This window comes from Lampetra planeri, chromosome 34 (genome assembly GCF_965212315.1).
Source record: "Lampetra planeri chromosome 34, kcLamPlan1.2.h2, whole genome shotgun sequence".
Taxonomy (NCBI): Eukaryota; Metazoa; Chordata; class Hyperoartia; order Petromyzontiformes; family Petromyzontidae; genus Lampetra; species Lampetra planeri.
The window spans coordinates 11,413,738-11,425,787 of record NC_136140.1 but is presented as its reverse complement, the minus strand read 5'-3'; the positions used below and the strand labels follow the sequence as shown (position 1 = coordinate 11,425,787).

Here is a 12,050-nt window from a genome sequence, read left to right as displayed (position 1 = left end):
ACTCGGGTCCCCGCACGCTGCCCCTTTCCTCCCAGCCTCGTCTCTGTTTACAAGCTCCGAGGATCGCCTCGCTCGAGTCGATGTCTTCTGTGCAACGACGACGGTACATGCGCTTCTTCTTCGTCTGTCTGTGACGCAGCACGGGCGGTGAAGGGTGAGTTATGACGCCACGCTAGTGAGGTGGAAGGTGGGAGGGGTGACGTCACAGGATATAGAAGGTAGCGATGAGAAAAGAGGGATGATGACGTCACGCAAGACCGGTGAGTTGCAGCAAGAGGTGTGATGACGTCACGCTAGATTGAGGTGCGTTTGGTGAGGAAAGGGGGTGACGTGGGAATGGTGAGGAGAGGGGGGCGGGTTATGGCGTCACGCGACATTGGTGAGGCGTAGGGGAGGCAGTGACGACACAATGTAGCGCTGACGTCCCGCGGCTCCAGCTCGCTCTCAACTCTGCAGTTCGCACCTCCGATGAGCACGGCCGGCTACGTAGGGTGCGAAAGAAGTTCAACAAACATACTGCGGCAGAGTCCACGTGACACCCAGAGCTCCTCGGGCAAGGGGGTCGGCTCCGAGGCCGCGTGCGGCGCCCCGAGGGCTGCCTCCTCGTGACGTCACTCACGTGGCACTGCGCCTCTTGACTGGAGGGCTCAACGATTTGGGGGAAATATGTCATTGCGATTTTTCTGACAGATATTGCGATTTGATTTGCGATTACATTTTTTTAAGTCAAGCTTCAGTTCAATATTCAATTTTCAACATGCGATGGAGAATTACCACATCACACCATCAAAATATGAACTGCTCCATAAATTCTAATGCAAGGATGAGAACTTAAAAGACATATTCTTAGTATAATAGTAGGTTGTTACCCTTTTAACTGGTACAAAACTGACACCTTTATTCAAGGCATCATGTTTGCAATGACCACAACACAAGTAGTCAAAAAAGCAAACAAAAAGAAGCAACTCTGATAAGGATGATAATATGCACTGTCCTTGAAGTTGATTGGCCCACACCCGAGACGGCTTTCTTTAGAGCCTAGTCCCCATTGGTGTAGGGCCAGATGACACCAGAAGGCGTACAACTCAAACACAGTGCAATATCAGAGTATTGAGAGCTCGGGGTAAGCATTTACACTATGAGATCTCTTTTACCAGTGGCAAAATATAATAGTATGATGCCTTGAATAAAGGTGTCAGTTTTGTACCAGTTAAAAGGGTAAAAACCTACTATTATATTTTGCCACTGGTAAAAGAGATCTCATAGTGTAAACATATTCTTAGGTTTTTTTCGGTAAAGTCACGTAGGTAAAAACATTAAAATTAATAAAAGTAAAATAAAATAAAAATCACGACGTTTCGGAGGCAACACAAGCTTTCGTCTTCAGGTGGAACCGTCACAGCCACGACAGCTGTGACGGTTCCACCTGAAGACGGAAGCTTGTGTTGCCTCCGAAACGTCGTGATTTTTATTTTATTTTACTTTTATTAATTTTAATGTTTTACCTACGTGACTTTACCGAAAAAACCTAAGAATATGAATCCTTGCAGTCACGAAAGCTTCAAATCTAGAACTTAAAAGACATTAATTGCTTCCAAAATGTAGTTATGAACATGTTTTAATTGAAATAGAACAATCAAACATGGAACAATTGTTAAGTTAAATAAATGAATATATTTATTTAACTGAACAATAGGACTTATCAAATCACAAAAAATCGCAGCCTTTGCGATTTGCTAATCGCATTGTTTCGATTTGAAATCGATTCATCGTTCAGCCCTAGCAAGAGCTGTCGAGGCGTTGTCTTTGTTTGTTACCGAAGTCGAGAAAAACACAAATCTCTCCTTCTCTTTGTTGGTTTGCCGACCCCTGACCCTGGAGAATACGAACCACGCACACGAGGGGATGGGAGGGGGGAGTGGAGGGGTCAATGGAGGGGAAGAGGTGGAGAGAGGGGGGGGGTGGAGAGAGTGCTGTTTGTCGCTGGGCTTTGGACGTTCATGGGCCGTTGACCGCTTGCTCAGCGATTATCTTTCGCATAAAATAAACCACGATCACAGAAACCCGCCCTACCACAATCATGCACAAAGACAAAAGATCCCCCGTATAGCCTTAGCAGACTGTTGGGGCAAGTGCTGTTAGCGTGCACAACCTATGAAGGTCGTCACGGCGCACGAGGGGGTGGGGGTGCAGCAACCACGCCCGGCCGTCTTTGTCTCCCGAGTGGCGATGTTTTTACACACCGCACCAGGTACTCATTTGAGGAAGAGTCGGCAGGACCGATTCACATATTCGTCGTCACTAATGTTGGCCGTGAGCGCGAATCGAACTCGGGTCGTCGGGTTCACACGCTCACACACGCTCCTTCACACCCCGAGATCCTCCGCTTGACAAATGCTCTCACTATGGAATGATTTTTGCGGCAACCAAAAGTGCCAATGTCTCCATTAGCATCAAAGCGGCAAATTGCCAGACCCATGTGTCTCTTTCATTTTATCAATAAGTGAAGATGACCTTTCCCGTGCTCCTAGGCACAAAGACAAAGACCCCCCCTCCCCGTATAGCCTTAACAGACCATTGGGGCAAGTGCTGTTAGCGTGCAGAACCTATGAAGGCCGGCACGTCACACGAGGGGTTGGGTGGCCAGCACCACGTCCGACCGCCGTTGCCTCCCTTGTGGCGATGTTTACACACCGAACCTGGTACTTATTTTGGGCTGAGTCGACCTAGGGGAGAAACATGACCGGTTCAGATAATCGTCACTGGTGTTGGCCGTGAGCGGGAATCGAACCTGGGTCGCCAGGTTTGTAGGGCAGCGCGCTAACTGCTACACTACCGCTCCACACACTCACAGAGACACAGACACTCACACAGACACGCTCACACACACACAGAGACACAGACACTCACACAGACACGCTCACACACACACAGAGACACAGACACTCACATTGACACGCTTACACACACAGAGACACAGCCACTCACACAGACACGCTCACACACACACAGAGACACAGCCACTCACACAGACACGCTCACACACACACAGAGACACAGACACGCTCACACACACACACACAGACGCTCACACAGACCTACACTCACAGAGACACAGAGACTCACACAGAAACGCTCTCACATACACAGACGCAGACACTCACACAGACACGCTCACACACACACAGAGACACAGACACTCACACAGACACGCTGACACACACACACAGAGACACAGACACTCACACAGACACGCTGACACACACACAGAGACACAGACACTCACAGACACGCTCACACACACAGAGACACAGACACTCACACAGACACGCTCACACACACAGAGACACAGACACGCACACAGACACGCTGACATACACACACAGAGACAAAGACACTCACACATACACGCTGACACACAGAGACACAGACACTCACACAGACACGCTCACACACACAGAGACACATACACTCACACAGACACGCTCACACACACACAGAGACACAGACACGCTCACACACACACACACAGACGCTCACACAGACCTACACTCACAGAGACACAGAGACTCACACAGACACGCTCTCACATACACAGACGCAGACACTCACACAGACACGCTCACACACACACAGAGACACAGACACTCACACAGACACGCTGACACACACACACAGAGACACAGACACTCACACAGACACGCTGACACACACACAGAGACACAGACACTCACAGACACGCTCACACACACAGAGACACAGACACTCACACAGACACGCTCACACACACAGAGACACAGACACGCACACAGACACGCTGACATACACACACAGAGACAAAGACACTCACAGATACACGCTGACACACAGAGACACAGACACTCACACAGACACGCTCACACACACAGAGACACATACACTCACACAGACACGCTCACACACACACAGAGACACAGACACGCTCACACACACACACACAGACGCTCACACAGACCTACACTCACAGAGACAGAGACTCACACAGACACGCTCTCACATACACAGACGCAGACACTCACACAGACACGCTCACACACACACAGAGACACAGACACTCACACAGACACGCTGACACACACACACAGAGACACAGACACTCACACAGACACGCTGACACACACACACAGACACAGACACGCACAGACACGCTCACACACACAGAGACACAGACACTCACACAGACACGCTCACACACACAGAGACACAGACACGCACACAGACACGCTGACATACACACACAGAGACAAAGACACTCACACATACACGCTGACACACACAGAGACACAGACACTCACACAGACACGCTCACACACACAGAGACACATACACTCACACAGACACGCTCACACACACTCACAAAGACACTCACACAGACACGCTCACACACACTCACAGAAAGACAGACACTCACACAGACACGCACACACACACTCACAGAGAAACAGACACTCACACAGACACGCTCACACAAACAGAGACACAGACACTCACACAGACACGCTCACACACGCTCACAGAGACACAGATACTCACACAGACACTCACACAGACACGCTCACACATGCACACAGACACTCACACAGACACGCTCACACATGCACACAGACACTCACACTGACACGCTCACACACACACAGACATAGACACTCACACAGACACGCTCACACACACAGAGACACAAACACTCACACAGACACTCACACAGACACGCTCACACATGCACACAGACACCCACACTGACACGCTCACACACAGACATAGACACTCACACAGGCACGCTCACACATACACACATACACACTCACACACACAGAGACACAGACACTCACACAGACACGCTCACACATACACACAGAGACACAGACACTCACACAGACACGCTCCACACACTCACAGAGACACAGACACTCACACAGACACGCTCACACAGACACACAGAGACACACACACACTCACAGAGACACAGACACGCTCACACACACGCTCCGAGTTGGCCCGTGGAGGGAGGGAAGGTCGCCTGAACGACTGACGCCCCAAGGGTTAATTCCTCCATTCAACCCACGACTCATCTTCAATTATTCATTGCTCGGGACGTTGTGACACCCCCCTCCCCCATCCGCTGTTGCTCGCTGTCCGTGCGCCGGTGCCAACGCGGACCCCACAGAAGGGGGGTCCAGCCAGCCCCACAGACGCGTCGGGCGAATGAAATGGCGAAGGGTGGCAGCGTCTTGGGGCTACGTGGTGGACGGGGGCAGTCCACTCGCACCCTGCCACGTGAGCTCTGCTCTCGTGTTTTTGAGGATCGTGTGCGGTGGTGGAGGATGAAGCTTCTGTCTGTCTCCTGCCAGTAGCTCTCCATTCCATTCAATGCATGCGAGTGATAGGCGGCAGCGATGCGGGTCAGGAGGTGAATGCCAATGTCGAGGTCCGTGGCCACGACGAGAGGGCTTCAGCAGAGAGAGAGAGTTCGTGTCGTTTTGCTGTTCCTCGTCATCCGTTGAAGGAGCGCCGCACCACAGTGGATTACTGTGTGGGTGCATAGTTTGGGTTGCATAACCACAATCGCTCTCGCGTGCCTCGTCTTCAGTCTATCTCCATGGGTCTCTACGCATCTGTAATAATGTTCCAGGAGACTTGGACGCCGGGGTTGGAGGCACACGTATTTATTCCGTGTCGGGTACAGCACAATCCTGGACATACAACACTGGAGGAGGTATCGGCCCCCTCACCCGTCTAACTGGGAATACACCCTCTAGCTACGCCTAGCCTACCTCTTGGTCCTCCACTAACGGCTAGGGGAGGCTAGCTAGCCGACACTGGTAAGTCGGGCTCACGGTACCCGGAGTCCCAGACCAGCTCTTACAAGAGCACCGGCTCTGGCTCTCGGGACCACGCCGCTGGCTCGATCCTGTTCGGCCCTGATAAGGTTGGCGATCCAGGGGAGTCCAGGGCTCTATCTAGACGACCTTCTGTCTTCACTGGTTAGCTTCAACATCTCTCCCCGAGCCCTCCGGCTCATCCCCTTTTATACCAAAACCCCCGCTGAGGGGTGGGGCCCCGGGGGATCCCAGCTCCGAGTCAGCCCCCCAGGCTGCCCGATGCGGACGTCGCTGGGAGCACCTTCCCGTGCACCCACATAGCCACGCCCACTGTGTTTCTTTCCCGTGTGATCCCATTCTATAACAGCCCCTCCGTAACACCCCTACATCACCCCACCCTGTACAGCTCGCAGCCGTCCCGGCTGCAACAAAACGATAATAAAAGTGTATTTACCCCTTGAACCCGCGTGTGCCTCACAATTTTTTTCAACAATAACGACAATAAGAACAACAACAAGAACAACAACAGCAAGAAGAGAAAAAAACCCGACGCACCCCCCCCCCGAATAAATACGAATTCCGTAAGAGCACCATATATACAATTAGCAGGAAACCACACCACACACACAACACACAGTGAACACAACATATATACAATCCTCCGGGCATCACAAAAGTCTGCGCATTTTCGCGCGCGTTCTTGCAGCAGGCCCGTCACACGGGGCAACCCCGGATGGCGGACTGTTGGGTGGCAACCGTCCGTGTCCGAGTGAGTCACTTTTTGTTGCCGCGTGACCCTCGGCATCCCCAGGAGGGGTTGGCGGGCATGAGCCCGTCACTCCCGGTGCACCTGGGGGCGGGACAGCCGGCAGCACGTTAGGTGAGAGCAGCGGAGGCGGACCCTGGGAGTCGGCGGACCCCCCACATGTTTGGCCATGCGTGTGTGAAGTGGGAACTCGGACCGCAACGAACGGTTTCAATCTGGAGGGGTGCACAAACCACCGCCGCTTCCCCCATTTGATACGTACACACTGAGGCCGCAAAACCTGAACCACCTCCACAGGACCCCGCCACGGCCGCACCAGTTTAGAGGAGGTTGCAAGTGGTACTTGGGGACAGTGTAACCATGCCCTGTCACCTGGTTTCCACTGCAGCACGTGCGCCCGACCCAGCCTGAGCCTCTCGTTAGCCTTCTGGTGGAGGTCGGAATTTTGCATAGCAGCCTCCCGTGCCTCTGTTAATTTAGCAATATTGAATTTCACATGGTCGGCCAATTTAGATTTACCCCGCGGCGTGGAGATCTGCAGCTGGGTCTGAACAGGTGGGTCAGGTTCGCGGCCGTACATCAGGAAGAAGGGGGAAAATCCCGTGGCCGCATGGGGAGCCATTCTATATGCTGCCAACACCCCTTGAATTTGAAGGTCCCAATCGGTCTGTGAGTCTGAGACCTGTTGGGACAGCATTGACGTGATGGTTCGATGCAGACGCTCCACCATCCCGTCAGTTTGTGGATGATATGGGGAGGTACGAATTTTTTTCGTGCCCAGGAGCTCACAGACCTCTTGGAGAAGTTTACCAGAAAAATGTTTGTCCTGGTCGGTCAGCAGCCGCTCCGGAGCACCTTTGTCCAGGACGTATCCCTGGACAAAGACCTCCGCGATGGCTGCTGCCGACTGGTTGGCAAGGGGCCAGGCCATAGGCCAGCGCGTAAAATATTCCACCCCGGTCAACAGGTATCTGTTGCCCCTGGAGGTAGCGGGGAATGGGCCCAGAATATCAAGCGCAACAAGCTCGTTGACCCTGGAAACTCTGATGGATTGCAAAGGCGGGTTAGACTCCCGTGCTGGTGGTTTACGTTGCGCACACCGAGGACATGACCCCAACAGATCCCCGACATCCCTTGTCATGCCCGGCAAAAAAAATCCAGCTGGAGCATGGCGAGGGTCTTTTGAGTCCCCAGGTGGAGGAGACGCTCATGCGCGGCCCACACCACCTTACCCCGCAAACCAGAAGGGACCACCAGCCGGTGTCGATGGGATCTCCCGTACCAATGCATTAACAGACCCTGGACCATCTCCCATGAGTCGACATCACACCCCTCCCACCCAGCACTTCCGACGCGACGACGCAACGCGAGGAGGGAGGTGTCCTCCATCTGGAGGCGCCCCCATTCAGCAACAGGCAACCCCAGCAAGGAATCTTTTCCCTGTTGTGCAATCGAACCCGTCATCGACGTTGCATCAGCGGCGGCCGCCAGGACCGGAACGGACATGTCACTCGGAGGCCTGCAACGCCCCGACCCCAGGAGGCATGCGCATTCGGAGGTGGTTGGCAGCCGTGACAGAGCGTCCGCATTGGTGTGGCGAACGCCCTTACGGTACGTAGTTTCGAAATCGAAGTCCTGGAGAATCTCCAACCATCGAGACAATTGTCCCGATGGTTGTTGAACTCGCAGGGCGTACTGTAGTGCCGCATGATCTGTGCGGTGAAATGCCGACCGTACAGATATGGGCGATACTGTTGGATAAAGTTAACAATTGCCAACAGTTCCCGACGGGTGACACAATATCTTTGCTCCGCTGGAGACAACACCCGACTACCGTACGCTACTACCCGTTCCACGCCGTCAACCACCTGCGAAAGCATGCCCCCAATTCCCGTGTTGCTCGCGTCCGTGTCGAGCAAAAAGGGTTTGGAAAAATCAGGGTTAACCAAAGGAGGAGCCTTTACCAGAGCGTCCCGGAGGGATCGGAAAGCAGCCTCCTCCTCCTGTCCCCAGTGAAACCGGACCCCTTTAGATGTCAAAGCATGTAAGGGCTTTGCAATCGTTGCAAAATCCGCGACAAACCGTCGGTAATACGACGCAAATCCAACGAAACTCCTGACCTCTCCCACAGAGGTGAGAGTCGGCCAGGAGCTGACACACTGCGTTTTGGCGGTATCGGTAGCAATACCTGAGCGTCCGACAATATGTCCCAAATAACGCACAGATTCGCGTAACAAATGACACTTCTGGGGTTTAAATTTCAAATTAGCAGCCCGCATTTTGAGGAAAACCGCCCGCAACCTCTGGAGATGTTCGTCGAATGTTTTGCTAAAGACGATAACGTCATCCAAATAAATCAAGCATGAGTCCCATTGTAACCCAGCCAAGACCAATTCCATCAATCGCTGGAAAGTTGCCGGCGCTGAGTGGAGTCCCATCGGCAAACGGTTGAATTGGAACAGGCCGTGCGGTGTACGGAATGCAGTTTTGGGTTTCGAATCATCGTCCAGAGGAAGCTGCCAGAATCCCGAAAGCAAATCCAATGTGGAGAAGAATCGCGCCCCCGCCAAGGCGTCAAGCGATTCGTCCATCCGTGGGAGCGGGTATGCGTCAGCAACAGAAATTTTGTTGAGGCGACGAAAATCGACGCAAAACCGCAACGAGCCGTCATGTTTTTTAACTAAGACAATCGGCGCTCCCCAAGGGCTGGTAGAAGGAGAAATGATGTCGGCGGCTAACTTGTCATCAATGGCCGATTTGACATGGTCCTTTTCGGCGGGACTTAACCGAAAAGGATTCTAGCGTATTGGCACGCTGTCACCCATATCAATATGGTGACGCAGCAGATGAGTACAGCCCAGATCGTATTTGTTCCGACTGAAAACGTCGGAAAATTCACGCAGCAATGTTTGAAGCTTTTGACGCTGTAAGTCTGACAGGTCCGTCGATCCCGCACAAAGCGCCTCGAGCCACCCCTCATTACTGTCCTTATGTGGTCGCGGCAGAGGGGCAGCGCTTACGTGATTTACGACAGGCTCCTCATAGGGCACCGGCGTTGCATGCGCAAGCACGGTCCCCTGTGGAACCACCACCGTCCGCGACCCCACATTGAGGACCGCGATGAAAGGGTCCCCGTCCCCTTTAACGATGGTCTGGGCCGGAATTAAGTGAGGTCCGCTAACCCCGACCCTAGACGGTCCCAGCAGAACCCCCTGGTCCCCAATCCCCTTAGCAAAAGGCCGATGTAGTTTAAGAGGCACCAGCATCTGGGCCCCCGGCGGTACGCGTACCGTTCTATCGACGAGCGCCGGTACCGTCGCGAACGCCGTCCGACCCGCAGAGGGAGACGGCAGAAATGACATACGTCGGCCCGACGGGAGCTCAATACAGCCCTGGTCGACTAAGATACGGATCGGCATTTTGGCCAGGAAGTCCGTCCCCAGCAGGCACGGAACCGCCAGCAAGGAGGAGACAAAAATTGGGCCAGAAAATTTGATATCCCCGATACAAATTTGCGCTCGAATTTGTCCAATGATGCCAAGTGAGCCCCCGTTAGCAGCATAGAACGGAACATCAACGGGCAGCAAAGGACGGCTCTGAACAGGAAGAATGTTGTAAATTAATTCCGAAATAATGGTCGCCGATGCTCTCGTATCGACCAGGATGCGCACCTCAACCCCATCAATGTGCCCCACAACGACTGACGACCCCGACGACGCGGCCACAACGCGATGGGCCAACACGAACCACTGGCCGGGTTGGATATTAGTCCCCACAGTGGTACGTGTTGGCGCGACGGTGTGCAATTTCAGACCCCCGTTCGTTGCGGTGCATGAGTGTGTGATGGGTGTGTGTGTAGGCCAACCATGTGGGGTGCCGCGACTCGCCGGGTTATGTTGTTGGAGCTTGGGAAGAGGCGCGGCGTCCTGTCGAGGCATCGCACCGCGCTGCCGAGGAGACCGGCATCCCGAGGCCACATGACCCCGGAGGCCGCCATTGTAGCAGCGCGGGAGCGCTCCCGATGACTTTGGCTGGTCGAGGCGGCTCGGTCCGTCCCGAGCCGGCCGTACTCCCGCTCTCCACTCCAGCTGACGGTCGACGGCGCAAATTTCCTCCGCCGGGCGGGTGGCTGCCACCACGGCACGGCCGGTCGCCGCCTTGCTGGCCTTTCGTCGCTGCGAGAGTAAGTTGGCGTGGAGGTGTCGTGCGGCCTGGAGGGAAGACATCTCAGCGTCGTCCTGCGCCACGACGACAATATCCAATTCGTCAGCCAGCAAGAGGATCTTCTCCGTCACCATGGCATCCACTCCTTCGTCATCCATTCGCGGGAAAGCCGTTCCTGCCAGTGCCAGGAGAGCTGTGCGATACGCCAGGGGCGACTCCTTGGCACCCCGCTGACGATCGTAGAATAGCTCTCTGCAGTCAGAAGGTGGTCCGTAGACTGCAGCCAGCAGCTGAAGCGCCATCTGCAGCGTGGCGCGCTTGGCTTTCGGCGCCGAGGTGAGAGTGCCGAGGGCATCGCTGTCTAGCATCGCCGGCAGCGCGCGGAGAGCCTCGGCATCTGTCCACTGCGCCATCTCCTGGTGTGCGAGGAAGCGCCGCTGAAAGCCGCCCCAGTCACCATCCTCGCCCACAGACTCCTTGAGGGGAGGTAAACGTTGGTGCAACGCAGCGGCCGCAGTCGAAGGTCGCCCCCCATTGCTCCCGTCACTCGGCTCGGCTTCGGCGTGAACGATGAGTGGCATCGCCGGTCGCACCACTGGTGACTCGCTGGCCGCTCCTGATGACGTAGCAGCCACTGTACGCACGACGTCGGACACGAGGCTCAGCCCGGCCACGCCCTCTGCAGTCGCTGCGGCGATGGCGGGAAATTCAGAATCCGGCTCCGTGAAAGTGGCGGGAACCCGTGCTGCCCGTCGGCTGTCGTCGCTCCGTGGCGGTCCACCATCCCCCAGCCGCATAATTTGGTCAATCGTGGCGGCAGCAGCGTAAAGTAGCTCCACCAGTCTCGCGTGAGCCTGCCGCAGTCCATCTGCTGACGGCTTCCCTCCATCCAGATGCTGCGGTGTGGATGGACCCGGCCCCGGCTGCTCGGCGTCGCCTTCAGCCATCTCGGGCTCAACTTCGGCAGCGGTGTCCTCCGCCCCCGGTTCCCTGGCACGAGCCGTCCGTCGCGTGTCCATGTTCGTAGCAGATCACTTCTAACACCAGATGTAATAATGTTCCAGGAGACTTGGACGCCGGGGTTGGAGGCACACGTATTTATTCCGTGTCGGGTACAGCACAACCCTGGACATACAACACTGGAGGGGGTATCGGCCCCCTCACCCGTCTAACTGGGAATACACCCTCTAGCTACGCCTAGCCTACCTCTTGGTCCTCCACTAACGGCTAGGGGAGGCTAGCTAGCCGACACTGGTAAGTCG

The 12,050-nt window shown here is 54.7% G+C and overlaps 1 protein-coding gene across 1 annotated transcript in view; it reads right to left on the bottom strand.

Annotated features, from left to right (window-relative positions):
• Positions 1-11,807, bottom strand: part of LOC144729966 (receptor-type tyrosine-protein phosphatase gamma-like) — a 455,918-nt gene extending 444,111 nt beyond the window's left edge. The window contains exons 1-2 of the mRNA XM_078610395.1: positions 11,628-11,807; positions 10,568-11,225 (exon numbers count right to left, since the gene is read on the bottom strand). Of these exons, the coding sequence (XP_078466521.1) occupies positions 10,568-11,225; positions 11,628-11,807 (838 nt within the window). The remainder of the gene's footprint in view (positions 1-10,567; positions 11,226-11,627) is intronic.
• Between the last annotated feature and the right edge of the window lie 243 nt (positions 11,808-12,050).